The sequence below is a fragment of the Pantherophis guttatus genome, chromosome 6, assembly GCF_059756535.1.
Source record: "Pantherophis guttatus breed Tessera chromosome 6, ASM5975653v1, whole genome shotgun sequence".
Classification (NCBI taxonomy): Eukaryota; Metazoa; Chordata; class Lepidosauria; order Squamata; family Colubridae; genus Pantherophis; species Pantherophis guttatus.
The window spans coordinates 32,503,634-32,515,779 of record NC_142068.1 but is presented as its reverse complement, the minus strand read 5'-3'; the positions used below and the strand labels follow the sequence as shown (position 1 = coordinate 32,515,779).

The following is a 12,146-nucleotide window of genomic DNA, read 5'->3' as shown; positions in this document are numbered from 1 at the left end:
GAACCCCCGACACTGCCTCCGCTTTTGGCATGCAATGGCAAAAAGGTTAGCCATCACTGACCTATGCTATCCAATCATACATACTCAGTAATAACTGCTTTTCTGGATTTCTAATCAGATTGCACTCTGAAGCTACAGTTATAAATTTAATTCAGGCTCGAAGCACTGATGTTTAATACATATTGGGCACTTTTGATCTTTTCCATTTATTCTTAGTACTGGTCTTCTAACTAAATGCAGTACAGGAGGTTCAACATTCTATACAATATCAAGCAGCTCACATTAAAACAATGCATTGTTGTGAGTGGACAGAGGGGGGAAAAACCCAAATAGCTGTTTATAGAGAAACCCATTGGTTTCTAATCATTGCTGCTGCTACATGTTTTGTAAGCATCTTAGCTATTTCAGTACATTCATCTCATTATAATTGATCTATAACTGATTCCAGTAGACTGGAAAACTTACTAATAAATGGTATTGGAATTTTTACATTCCTATAAAATATAGATAGTCCTCACTTAACAACTGCCCTCTTTAGCAACTTTTTAACGTAATGACGGCATTGTAAATCGCCCAATCTGGTAGTGATGAAGGCGGGTGGTTCGGAGAACCGGTAGCAAAAATCCCTGCCCACCCCCCTCCGCCCATGCCCAGCTGAGTTGCACAATCATCAGAGGCTTTTTTTAAAAAAAATTAAAAGCATTTTTTCTACAACCTCTTCGGCCGAAAAAATGCTTTTAAAAGTAAAAAAAGCCTCTGACGATCCCAGCTGAGTTGCCTGATCGGCAGAGGCTTTTTTTCTTTTAAAAGCCTCTGACGATCCAAGCTGAGTTGCCAGATTGGCAGAGGCTTTTTTTCTTTTAAAAGCCGCTGATGATCCAAACTGAGTTGCCTGATCGACAAAGCCTTTTTTTAAAAAAAAAGCCTCTCCTGATCAGGCAACTCAGCTGGGATTGTCAGAGCTTTTTGAAAGCATTTTTTTACAACCTCTTTGCCGAAGAGGTTGTAGAAAAAATGTTTTTAAAAGTAAAAAAAAAAAAAATTGGCCACGCCCACTCAGTCACATTACCCCCCCACCAAGCCACACCCACAGAACCAGTAGTAACAAATTTTAGATTTCACCACTGCCCCAAACAATGAAATCCACCCCCTAGGTGGGGGTGGAGAAGCAATACTATATTATTGAAATGTATAATTAAATAATAAATTGGGGACATTTCATTGGAAAAAAATTGTCTGCTTTAAATTTACTTCTAAAAAATAAGAATCAAGTTTATTACACTTTTATTGCAGCAATATTTTATAGGAGAACTGTAGAAGTAAATTATTACAATACCTTTTTGAACTAAGGTAGGATAAAAGATTGCTTTACATCTATAGAAATTCTCAATCATCCAGATCATGGTTGTCCAAAAGCTGCTTTTCAAAAGGCAACTGGACTTTTTTGGCCTTTTCTTTTGAAAACATTTCACTTCTTATCCAAGAAGCTTTTTCAGTTCTGAACTGAAAAATTTTCTTGGATGAGAAGCAAAACATTTTCAAGAAAAAATCCCTCAAGAAAGTCCAGTTGCCTTTTGAAAAGCATCTTTGGTTTAGGCTGCTTTATGGTTTACTTCAGAGTTAATAGCAGTGGTGAAATCCAATTTTTTTTACTACTGATTCTGTGGGCATGGCTTGGTGGGTGTGGTGTGGCTTGGTGGGCGTGGCTTGGGTGTGGCAGGGGAAGGATACTGCAAAATCTCCATTCCCACCCCACTCCAGGGGAAGGATATTGCAAAATCTCCATTCCCACCCCACTCTGGTAGCCAGAGGTAGTATTTGCTGGTTCTCCGAACTGCTCAAAATTTCTGTTTCCAGTTCTCCAGAACCTGTCAGAACCTGCTGGATTTCACCCCTGGTTAATAGTCATATATTTATCAGATAGAATCCAACTATAAAGTAAGATACTGTGATGATTTTAAGAGTACTCTGAAAGCATGAAACATTTGTTAATGAACAAATGACAACTGCAGTTATCAGGTCAGTATTATAGGAATTTATACTAGAGTTTTTTATGACAATATTCCATGTTAGAGCCTATATGGTGGCACAGTGGTTAGAATGCAATATTGCAGGCTAACTCTGCCGACTACCAGGAGTTTGATCCTGACTAGCTCAAGGTTGGTTCAGCCTTCCATCCTTCCGAGGTCGATAAAATGAGGACCCCAGATTGTGGGAGGCAATATGCTGACTCTGTAAACTGCTTAGAGAGGACTGTAAAGCACTATAAATTGGTATATAAATCTAGGTGCTAGTGCTAATTAGATCATACTAATTCAGCCTTACCATTAAGAATGAGTAACCTATCCAAAGACTTCTCCAGTTTGGTGGACAAGAAGGAATGGATTGATCTTGACTATGAACTGCAACAGCTTGGGCAGGAGCTTCACATACTACACATCTACTAATATAGTGCTCTATTTCTTCATCTGAGAGGGGCATCATGGGCAACGGAGCTGCACTTGAAAGCCAGTAAGATTTATCATTTCGACTTGCATAGTAGCAGACTTGATTGACATTGCAGTAGGTAAAAGGCATCGTGCTAAACACCGGAAGACAGGATCCAGCCAGACCTAGAAAACAATTGAGATTTAATTACCAATCCAAATATTAGCAATATTAATAACTGCTAGAGTAGATTTATTCCTTATTTTAGTTGTACAAAACCAAAAAGTGATGAAGATTTTTGATGCAGAATTTCTAAACAAAAGCTAACATATGTGTCCCAGAATAAACAACTACACAAATCAGGTGGTTTTGGGGTTTGTTTGTTTTTTGCTTACTGTAGAGTCTAAATTTTTAAGTGCTATGTAAACAACTTTATTACAATGGGAATTTTAGAATAAAGATTAAATATTTTCATAACGATACAGTCCATTTGGAGAAAATAAATGTCAAATGTCAGTTTCAAATGTTGGATAAGAGTAGAAGAGTCTTGCCTGAATCCCTGATGAAATAGTCCCAGTACTGTAAATATTTCTGAGATAAATGAACCAAAATATGGCACAAACCAAACCAGGTTTTGCTCACAAACCACCATACAAGTTTTGATTGCTGATATATATTCAGCTAAAAGGATATAAGTTGCACCTCCAGTATTTTGAGAAAACATCAAAGATATTACTATAACCAATCCTGTAATTTGGATTATGTATAGTAAATTTTGTTATTTATCCTTAATTTTTTTTAAATGGAAATAGTAGCACTTGTCCATAGTAAAACACTTAGCCAATTCCATATTTTATATAAATTAAAATGCCAGAAGAAACTTAGTTCATTTTAAAATGTTTGTAGTAACATCAGGATTGTAACATGCTCTCCAAAATCATGTCTAAAACTCTAGTAATGTAGGTGTGATCAGGCATGTAAAATTATTGCAAATAAAACCAAAGTTGCAACCCTTTGGGTATTCCACCTTCAGCAGAGGCAACCTGATAATGAAGGTTCAAGTAGGAGAACAGAGAAAATAACTATTACATGAAAGAAAATGGTACTTCAAAAAATAGAAAATACTTAGTCCTTATCATATAACAGCAGATAGTAGAACAACATAGATTCAGATTCAGGTGGCTATGGTTTATAAGAAAAAGTCTGATAACATTAGTTTCTAAATACATTTAACAAATGTCATATAATAAAATGAATGGACAGTCAATTTGTTATTCCTAGTAAACTGATCTATTACACCTAATAATAGACTTCATAAAGGGATCATATGTTGGAAGCTCCCCAACTTTAGCTTAAGAGAAGAATTTAGATATAATACAATTTGCAATAAAAGGGCAAAATATTCCATTTTTTAAAAGTAAAGATACTATAACACTCACCAAGATCTTGATTATGGGCTTTCTCCTGCCCTTCAAAATACAGCAGGCTGTATCCAGTCCACAATCTTGTCATTCCCTCTGGGCAAAATGGTTCTGTTTCTGACTGACTATGCAAAACAAGCAGGAACCCACTACTCCATTTGGATGCTGATCCTGGTGGCCCTGGAATCCCAGTTTGGCCTGGAAGACCTTAAAGAATGGAGAAAAGGTAGACAACTAAAAACCTACTTAAAAGTTGGGTCCATTTTTAAAAAAAATACTTTTCTAGAATTTGTTTGAGAGTGGTTGAGGAGTCTTTATTCCTAGACTTGATATCTATATCTATCTATCTACCTACCTACCTACCTACCTGTTCTCTATCCATCCATGCATCTATCTATTCTCTCTCTATCCACCCATCTATCTATCTATCTATCTATCTATCTATCTATCTATCTATCACCTATTATTTCCCCCCCTCCATTCATCTATCATCTATCTATCTATCTATCTATCTATCTATCTATCTATCTATCTATCTATCATCTATCTATCTATCTATCTATCTATCTATCTATCATCTATCTATCGGCAGTAAGATGGCAATTTTCTCAAACATTCAGACATTTGACCTCAAAAATGTAGAGAACTCAGATTCTGCTCATACGGGACAGAAACATCAGGATGCAGGTTCAATATTTCCAAGTAAAAAAAAAATCACAATCGCCAATATTTATTATCTAAACATTATCCATTTGCAAAATAAATATACTTCTAAAAGAAGAGCAAATAAAATTGAGTAGAACCTTGTGGTCCTGGGTTTCCTTCTTCTCCCATGTCACCTTGATCACCATGAGGTCCTGGTGGTCCTAGCGAGCCTTCTAGCCCTTGCTCACCTAATGAACCTTCTTCTCCTTTATTTCCTAAAATACATCACATTTATTTGAGAATAGATATAATTCCACACTATGCATATGTAGCTATCCCTTTTTCTGTCTCTAAAGCAAGCACCAGACTCCTGTTGCGTTGATACTACAAGCTTTCTGATACTAAACTCACATTTGGCATTACATTGTGGAAATATAACACTTCATATCAGCATTTTTCAAATTTGGCAACTTTAAAATGTGTGGAGTTCAACTTCCAGAATTCCTCAGTGAGCATGGGGAACTCCACATATCTTAAAGTTGCCAAGTTTGAAAAACAGTACTTTGATGTAAAGTAGAATAAGAAATTTGGTTCAGTGGAAGGAAAACACTGTAAAAATGTGTGACATAAAGCTGGAGGTAAAATGAACCCGCACAAACATAGGGATGGACCAATCTTAGATAAACATTTGATTTATGTATTTCTATCCAGCCTTTATTATTTTTACAAATAATTCAAGGTGGGGAACATATCCAAACACATCTTCAATCTCCTATTTTCCCCACAACAGCCCTGTCAGGTGGATTGAACTGAGAGTGAGTGACTGGTCCAAAATCCATGAAAGTTGGTTTTCATGGCTAAGATGGGACTTGAACTTACAGTCTTTCTAGCCAGATGCCTTAGCCACTAGACTGAACTGGCTCTCACATTTATACTTTGATATGCCCTGACAGGGAGCTATACACAACATGTTTAATTACAGGATATTGCCAAAGTGTTGGACCTGAAAAGTTCAGCCTTTCTGTGTTAGGAGTTGGGGAAATTTTAGAATTTAAGACACCCATTTTATTCCTTAAATCCATTTCCAAAACAGAAAAGTGACTACTTTGCATTTTAAAGTAATTATTGGATGTTTCATACACCTATTTTATTCCCTAAGACAGCTCTAGTACCTGGAGGTCCAGGAAAGCCAATTGGCCCTCTTAATCCTACAAAGCCTGGTGGTCCTCGTGGGCCTAATACTCCAGGAGGCCCTGGAATCTTAGGACATGATGAGTAATCAACACTTCCAGGCTCTCCTGGATCACCTGAAATAAGCAGCATTAAATACCTTATTAAGAGTGCATTAGATATCAGTAAAAAGAAATTCTTCTCAACGTTTTGCCCATTTTATCTAAAAGTGATTCAGTGGAAAGGGAATAAAATAACTTAAAGAAATTATTATGAGAAATACATTGTCCTCATTGTGATCAACGTGAATTTGTTTCAGCAACTGCATTTAAGGTCAACTGATATTATTGAACAAGGTTATAGAAAGATTGTACATTAATATTCACTCCTCCATCTGGAGGTAAATGAATTAAACCTGAACAAATGTTTGGGCAGGGGTTCTTCAGGGGGAAGTCTTTCTGGACTCACAGCTCTTGCTCAAGGAGCAGGTGGCAGCTGTGGCAAGAGAGGCCTTTGCACAAATTCATCTTGTACACATTCCTGGATCAGGATTCCCCCTGAACATCAACTAATGCTTGGGACATCTCACATATGGACTATTGCAGTGTGTTCCATATGGGACTGCCTTTAAAGAACACTCAGAAGCTGCATAAACGAGTTATGGACATGTCATAGTACAGTACATCCATGTAATACCTCTGATTTAAGAATTACACAATTGGGTTATAGCAGTGGTGGGTTGCCCCCGGTTCACACTAGTTCTATATACCCGGTAGTAAAACCGGCAGGAGGCTCTGCCCACTGAACATCATCAAAATGCTTCTGCACATGAGCAGAAGAGTGTATGGCCCCGCTGCGAACTGGTAGTAAAGGTAAGTAGAACCCACTCCTGGGTTATAGGTGTAATTCAAGGTGCTCACTATGATTTATATGGTTTTCTGAAGACTCATCAGCTATGTGCCACCTGTACTGTCTGCTCATCCTCTTTAAGCTGGCAGAGTTGGCATACTTCAAATCCATTGATTAAACTGTATTAATTAAACGTTGCCTGCCTTTTAGAAGAACATTTCCCTCTCCAAGATGTGTAAATAAATCCTTAAAGTCTAGCTCTACTTCCAGCCTTGGGCTAGGATGGATACCAGCACCCTCAAAGATGTGGTTTAGGCAAAAGAGGTGTGATTATTTTGCTCTTTTCGGATGTTCATTGCTCTTTTCTGATTTGTACTGTTATAAGCCAAGTGGTCTTACAAAGTTGATAAATAAATAAACATCATCCTCACACAAATTTTCTCAATAGCCTCTCCTTTCCCCCTGTGATTTCCAATCATTATGCAATACTAGGAAAAGACACAATGTCTTTAAAGAGATAGGTGCAATCATTTTGTCCCTGTGGACTCCAACGCACATTTCCCTAATTATTTACAAAGCATTCTACAGTCCTGTTTTTATTCATTTTCTTACAGCCCTGAGATAAAAAATTTACATTACATGTATATCACTATTTCCAAGGAATTGCCTTTGCCAGTACTTGGCCCTGTCCCCCATATCAGTAAAACAACGAGGGATTAAAAGGTTTTGGAAGAGTATATTTCTATGGTCAAGAGGAATGTTATTAGAATGTTTTAATTAACACAACAGAATGAGATTTGAGGTTAAATGGGAAATCAAGAAGCAGTCAAGAAAATACTTTCTAAAATATACTCATTCTTCTTTAGCTTACCTCTGTAACCTAGCAGAATAAAGGCCAAGGTTCAGATCATGACAGCCATTTCACATGTAGGAAGAAAATCATGGAGACAGATTAATATAGGACAGGGTTCCTCAAACTTATCAAGTTCAATCAATCAATCAGAATAGAGCTGGAAGGGACCTTGAAGGTCTTCTAGTCCAACCCCCTGTGGTCCCCAACCTTTCCAGCTAGGCATCCCGAGGGGGAGGTGTGAGTGGCATGCGCATGAACACGTGCACAGCTCCATTTGTGTGACTGGCATACGAGTGCCCTCCACTTGTATGGATGGAGCTTTGCGCAAGAGTGGAGGGTGCTTGTGCTCACACATGAAGCTCAATCGTTCGAACAGCAGGCACTTGTGTTGCATGCAAAGCTCCACTTACACAAGCAGAGGGCACTTGTGATCGTATGTGAAGCTGCACTCAGCTCGCACAAGTGGAGCTTCAGATGTGCACGCTTGCCCATTTCTCCCACAGCCCAGTTTCAAACAGGCTAGAGCCCAGTAGTGGGTTGCGGCTCAGTGTTGCAGCTCCAGTCCTACACCATTTCAGACGGGTGGCTGTTCAGTCTTTTCTTAAAAACCTCCAGTGATGAAGCACCCACAATTTCTGAAGGCAAGCTGTTCCACTGGTTAATTGTTCTCACTGTTAGGAAGTTTCCCCTTAATTCCAGGTGGCTTCTTTCCTTGATCAGTTTCCATCCATAGTTTCTTGTCTTGCCTTCTGATGCTTTGGGAAATAAGTTGAACCCCTCTTCTTTGTGGCAACCCCTCAAATACTGGAATATTGCTATCATGTCACCCCTAGTCCTTCTTTCTCTCTTTTCTTTCTGTGGCCATACTCAATACCTGCAATTCTTCTTCATATGTTTTTGTTTCCAGGGCTTTAATCATCTTAGTTGATTTAGGATGTGTGTGTGCACTTCAACTCCCAGAATCACTAGCTGGGACATTCTGGGAGTTGAAGTTCACACATCTTAGAATGGATAAGGTTGAGGATTCAATTCAAACGTTTATTGTCAGAGTACAACATGTGTCTATGAGATTGGCTGAGCCTCCCTTCATGCACTCCCCGCCAACACAATACAATTCACAGTGAAAGACAGAAAATCCCTATCCAAGGGAATCCTGCTAACAAACACCCAATCCTACTGCACCATGTGAACTTATTGCACGTTGCGCCGGTCCCGCAAGGCAATCGTACTATGTTGTTGTGGTTATTTTTCATTCAGGACTCTGACAGCCCATCGATAAAAACTGTTCTTCAGCCTGTTTGTGCAGCTGCCTATGCTTCTATATCTTCTTCCCGATGGTAGGAGAGTAAAGAAGTGCTGACCAGGGTGTGAGTCATCCCTGAAGATTTTCCTCAATCTTCTAAGGCAGCAAGCCCTAGCGATGTCATCTAGTGGTATCGGGACAGCCCACAATGTTTTATGCTGTGCTCACCACCCTCTGTAATGTTTTTATATCTGCGGCTGTCAAGCCAGCATACCACACTGTAATGCACTGAATGAAGATGGTTTCTATTGTGGACCGGTAAAAGGAGGTCATCAATTGTTATTCTACTTTGTTTTTTCACAAGACTCTAAGGAAGTGGAGTCTCTGTTGGGCCTTTATGGCTACCTGGGCCATGTTAATTTTCCAGGTGAGATCTTCACTGAGATAGACTCCCAGGAATAGAAATACAACAAGAACTGCTATGACTTGAAATGTGATCTCAAGATTGTGTTGCCTTAGAAAAAGCAGCAAACAAGATTTGCTTCCCATCAACTTAAAGTGATTTAATATCTAAAGTTAGTTAATGTAGGCACCCCTGAGAATAAAAATTCAGCAACACTCTCCCTCCTCTGGCAATAAAAATGAAATTAAAATAAAATAAATAACAATGTGCTTCTCTTTCAGTCAGCTGCTTGAGATGACTCAACCTAATGGCACAGTTGGACTAACATATCTGGTTTCATCTTTCATTGCAACAGTAGGAGAAAAAAATATATAAGTACGCTATCTAAATTGACTTTGGATTTTTATCCACATCACTGGATTTAAAATTACTTTTATTTATTGTAATTTGGCGATCGTATAATTTGAATTGTGAATTCAGAACAGTCAAGATTTTTTAAAAAAATTAATGTCCGAAATGTTAAGACTTACCCTTGTGGCCCACAGGACCAATTGGCCCCTGAAAACCTTGAGTTCCAGGGTCCCCAGGAACACTAGATGGTCCTTGCAGACCAGGCTTCCCTGTTAGACCTTAACAATGAGGAAAAAAGAGATCAGTGCCACATCTCTACCACTAGAAATTTCTAATGCAAAATTTAAATATGTGCTAAACTAGTAATTTCACACATACCTTTTGAGCCTTTTCTTCCTTGGTTTCCTGGAATACCCTTAGTTCCCTGGTTACCACATGGACCAGGAACACCAGGTGGGCCCAAAGTACCAGAGTCCCCTGGATCTCCTTTAATAAGTATAGTTTTTCCTGGAGACCCAGGTTTTCCTGGAGGGCCTGAAATAAAAATTAAAATGATTGGAAACAAATATCAAAATTTTCAATATCACGAATATACTTTTGATTTATCAAAAGTATTAATTTTCAATATCACAACAGAATGTTCGATTCAAAATTTATTTATTTATCGAAGTTGTTTGCCACCCATCTTGCTACAAGGGTTCACCAACCAGATGAAAAAGTGGAATTACATCAAAAGGATTGCTATAAAATACTTCTGCAAGTCTTCTCAGCGCCTACAGAGTGTACTATTCTGTTCAGATTATTAAACATTTCTTTAAAGTTCTTGGGCCCAAGTTAAATCTTGCTGGATAATCAGTTTTGCTGTTATAACCAAATGCAAGCAAGCAAGCAGGCAATTCATCTGTAACAGGGTTTAAAGGCCACCATTGCCCCAAAGCTTTTCAGTTGCAACACAATAAAAACACAGTAAAAGACCACTTTTTTATTAGGGTCTTGAAGGAGAGGATCCTCTTTACTTCTAGTATGGATTTAAAAAAATGTTCCCTAAAAGCATTTCTGGAAGAAGTCAAATGATTTTAATTGGTTCAATCTACTTTTGCAATTCTGTTATTCAAATACTGCTTAAGAAGCAGGGGTGGGCTGCTGGGGGTTTGCAAGGCTCTGGGAGAACCTCTAGCTAAGATTCTGTGCAGTTCGGAGAACCCCCAAATCCCACTCCTGGCTGGCCCCGTCCTATCCACCCTGCCCCACCCCTCCCAGGAATCCCCACGTGGCCTGTTTTGGATGCAGGTAAGTACAGGGTACACGTGGCGGTTCGGGGAGGGTGAAAAACAGGCCTACCGGAATTCAGAAAGGCCAAAAACGGGCATGTTTCTGACCTCCAGAGAGCCTCCGGAACCTGGGAGGCCGTTTTTGCCCTCCTGGAGGCTCAAGGAAAGCCTCCGGAGCCCAAGGAAAGCAAAAACGCGTGCCCCTCCGTGTAGTGCAGAAGGCCAACTAAACCACACCCACCATGGCCATGCTCACCCAGCAACCGGGCAGAGAACCCTTTGCTAAACTTTTTGAAGCCCACCCCTGTTTAGAAGTACCTCTAATGCCATCTGAGCCAGCTGGACCTTGGTCTCCTGGAAAGCCACAAGTCCTATTTTCAGAAGGCTGACCCATAAGGCCAGCAGAACCAGAAACACCTGGCTTACCTGGCAAGGAAAAAAGAATAAAGATAAAGCATTAATATTGACCATGTTTTAATACATTTCCTTTCTCTTGTCACATTCACTTAAGAAAAGGTAATTGCTATGCAAAAAGTGACAGTATAAGAATTCAATCAATTATTACTGCAGCTTTTGAAAGAATCAAAACATTGTTTATCAACTAACCGTGGAGGTGTAATACATTTGATTTAATTTACATTACTCATTTACTAAGAATTTCCGATTCTGGAATACAGACACACAAAATGAGACTCTTGCCCCTTCTAACTGTGACGAAAAGAATGATGTGAAATGGTGCATTATATAAGGACAATAAAGTCATTGTTTATGGAACTAAATGATTGAAAACTGGCAAGATAGAATTCTAATAGTGTAGAGCAGTGTTTCCCAAAGTGTGGTACGCATACCCCCAGGGGTACGGGAAGAGTTTGGTGGGGGTCCGCGTTGCACCGGAGTTTGGTGGGGATCACGTGGGAATATCCACTGCACCGTGCTTAGCTGCGCCCACAGAACAAGGAAAGAAATAGGCGCGTATCGCAGTTTTTACACAGGAACTGGGGCCATCGTACATCGTATCGCAACTCATTATGGCGGGAACTTCTGCGCATCCTTCGCGCAGCTCGGGTTCGCCCATTTTTAAACTGCAGGAACATTAACAGTTGACGTTGAGCCGCGGAGCTGTTTAAACGCCGGAGAATTGCAGTGTTATCTAACGGTTAGAGTTAAAGCATATGTTTTTTATGAGGGGTACTCAGCGTTACGAAAATTATAGAAGGGGTACACATATGTCAAAAGTTTGGGAAACACTGGTGTAGAGCAATGTAGGGTGTCAAAATAAGATCATCCCCAAATGTTTTATCTAACTAACGCATTCTGATTTAGAGGTCATAATGTGATTTACATAATTTTCTTTTTTCATTCCTATGCAACAAGCCGAAACTATACAGTATAGCTCAACTTTGGCAACTTTAAGACTTGTGGACTTCAACTCCCAGAATTCCTCAGCCAGCAAAGCTGGGAATTCTGGGAGTTGAAGTCCACAAGTCTTAAAGCTGCCAAGGTTGGATACCCC

The 12,146-nt window shown here is 39.3% G+C and overlaps 1 protein-coding gene across 1 annotated transcript in view; it reads right to left on the bottom strand.

Annotated features, from left to right (window-relative positions):
• COL4A4 (collagen type IV alpha 4 chain) overlaps window positions 1-12,146 on the bottom strand; it is a 71,522-nt gene that overhangs the window by 886 nt on the left and 58,490 nt on the right. Inside the window, exons 40-46 of the mRNA XM_060682903.2 lie at window positions 10,952-11,059; window positions 9,741-9,896; window positions 9,542-9,640; window positions 5,666-5,800; window positions 4,652-4,768; window positions 3,867-4,055; window positions 2,326-2,612 (exon numbers count right to left, since the gene is read on the bottom strand). Of these exons, the coding sequence (XP_060538886.2) occupies window positions 2,326-2,612; window positions 3,867-4,055; window positions 4,652-4,768; window positions 5,666-5,800; window positions 9,542-9,640; window positions 9,741-9,896; window positions 10,952-11,059 (1,091 nt within the window). The remainder of the gene's footprint in view (window positions 1-2,325; window positions 2,613-3,866; window positions 4,056-4,651; window positions 4,769-5,665; window positions 5,801-9,541; window positions 9,641-9,740; window positions 9,897-10,951; window positions 11,060-12,146) is intronic.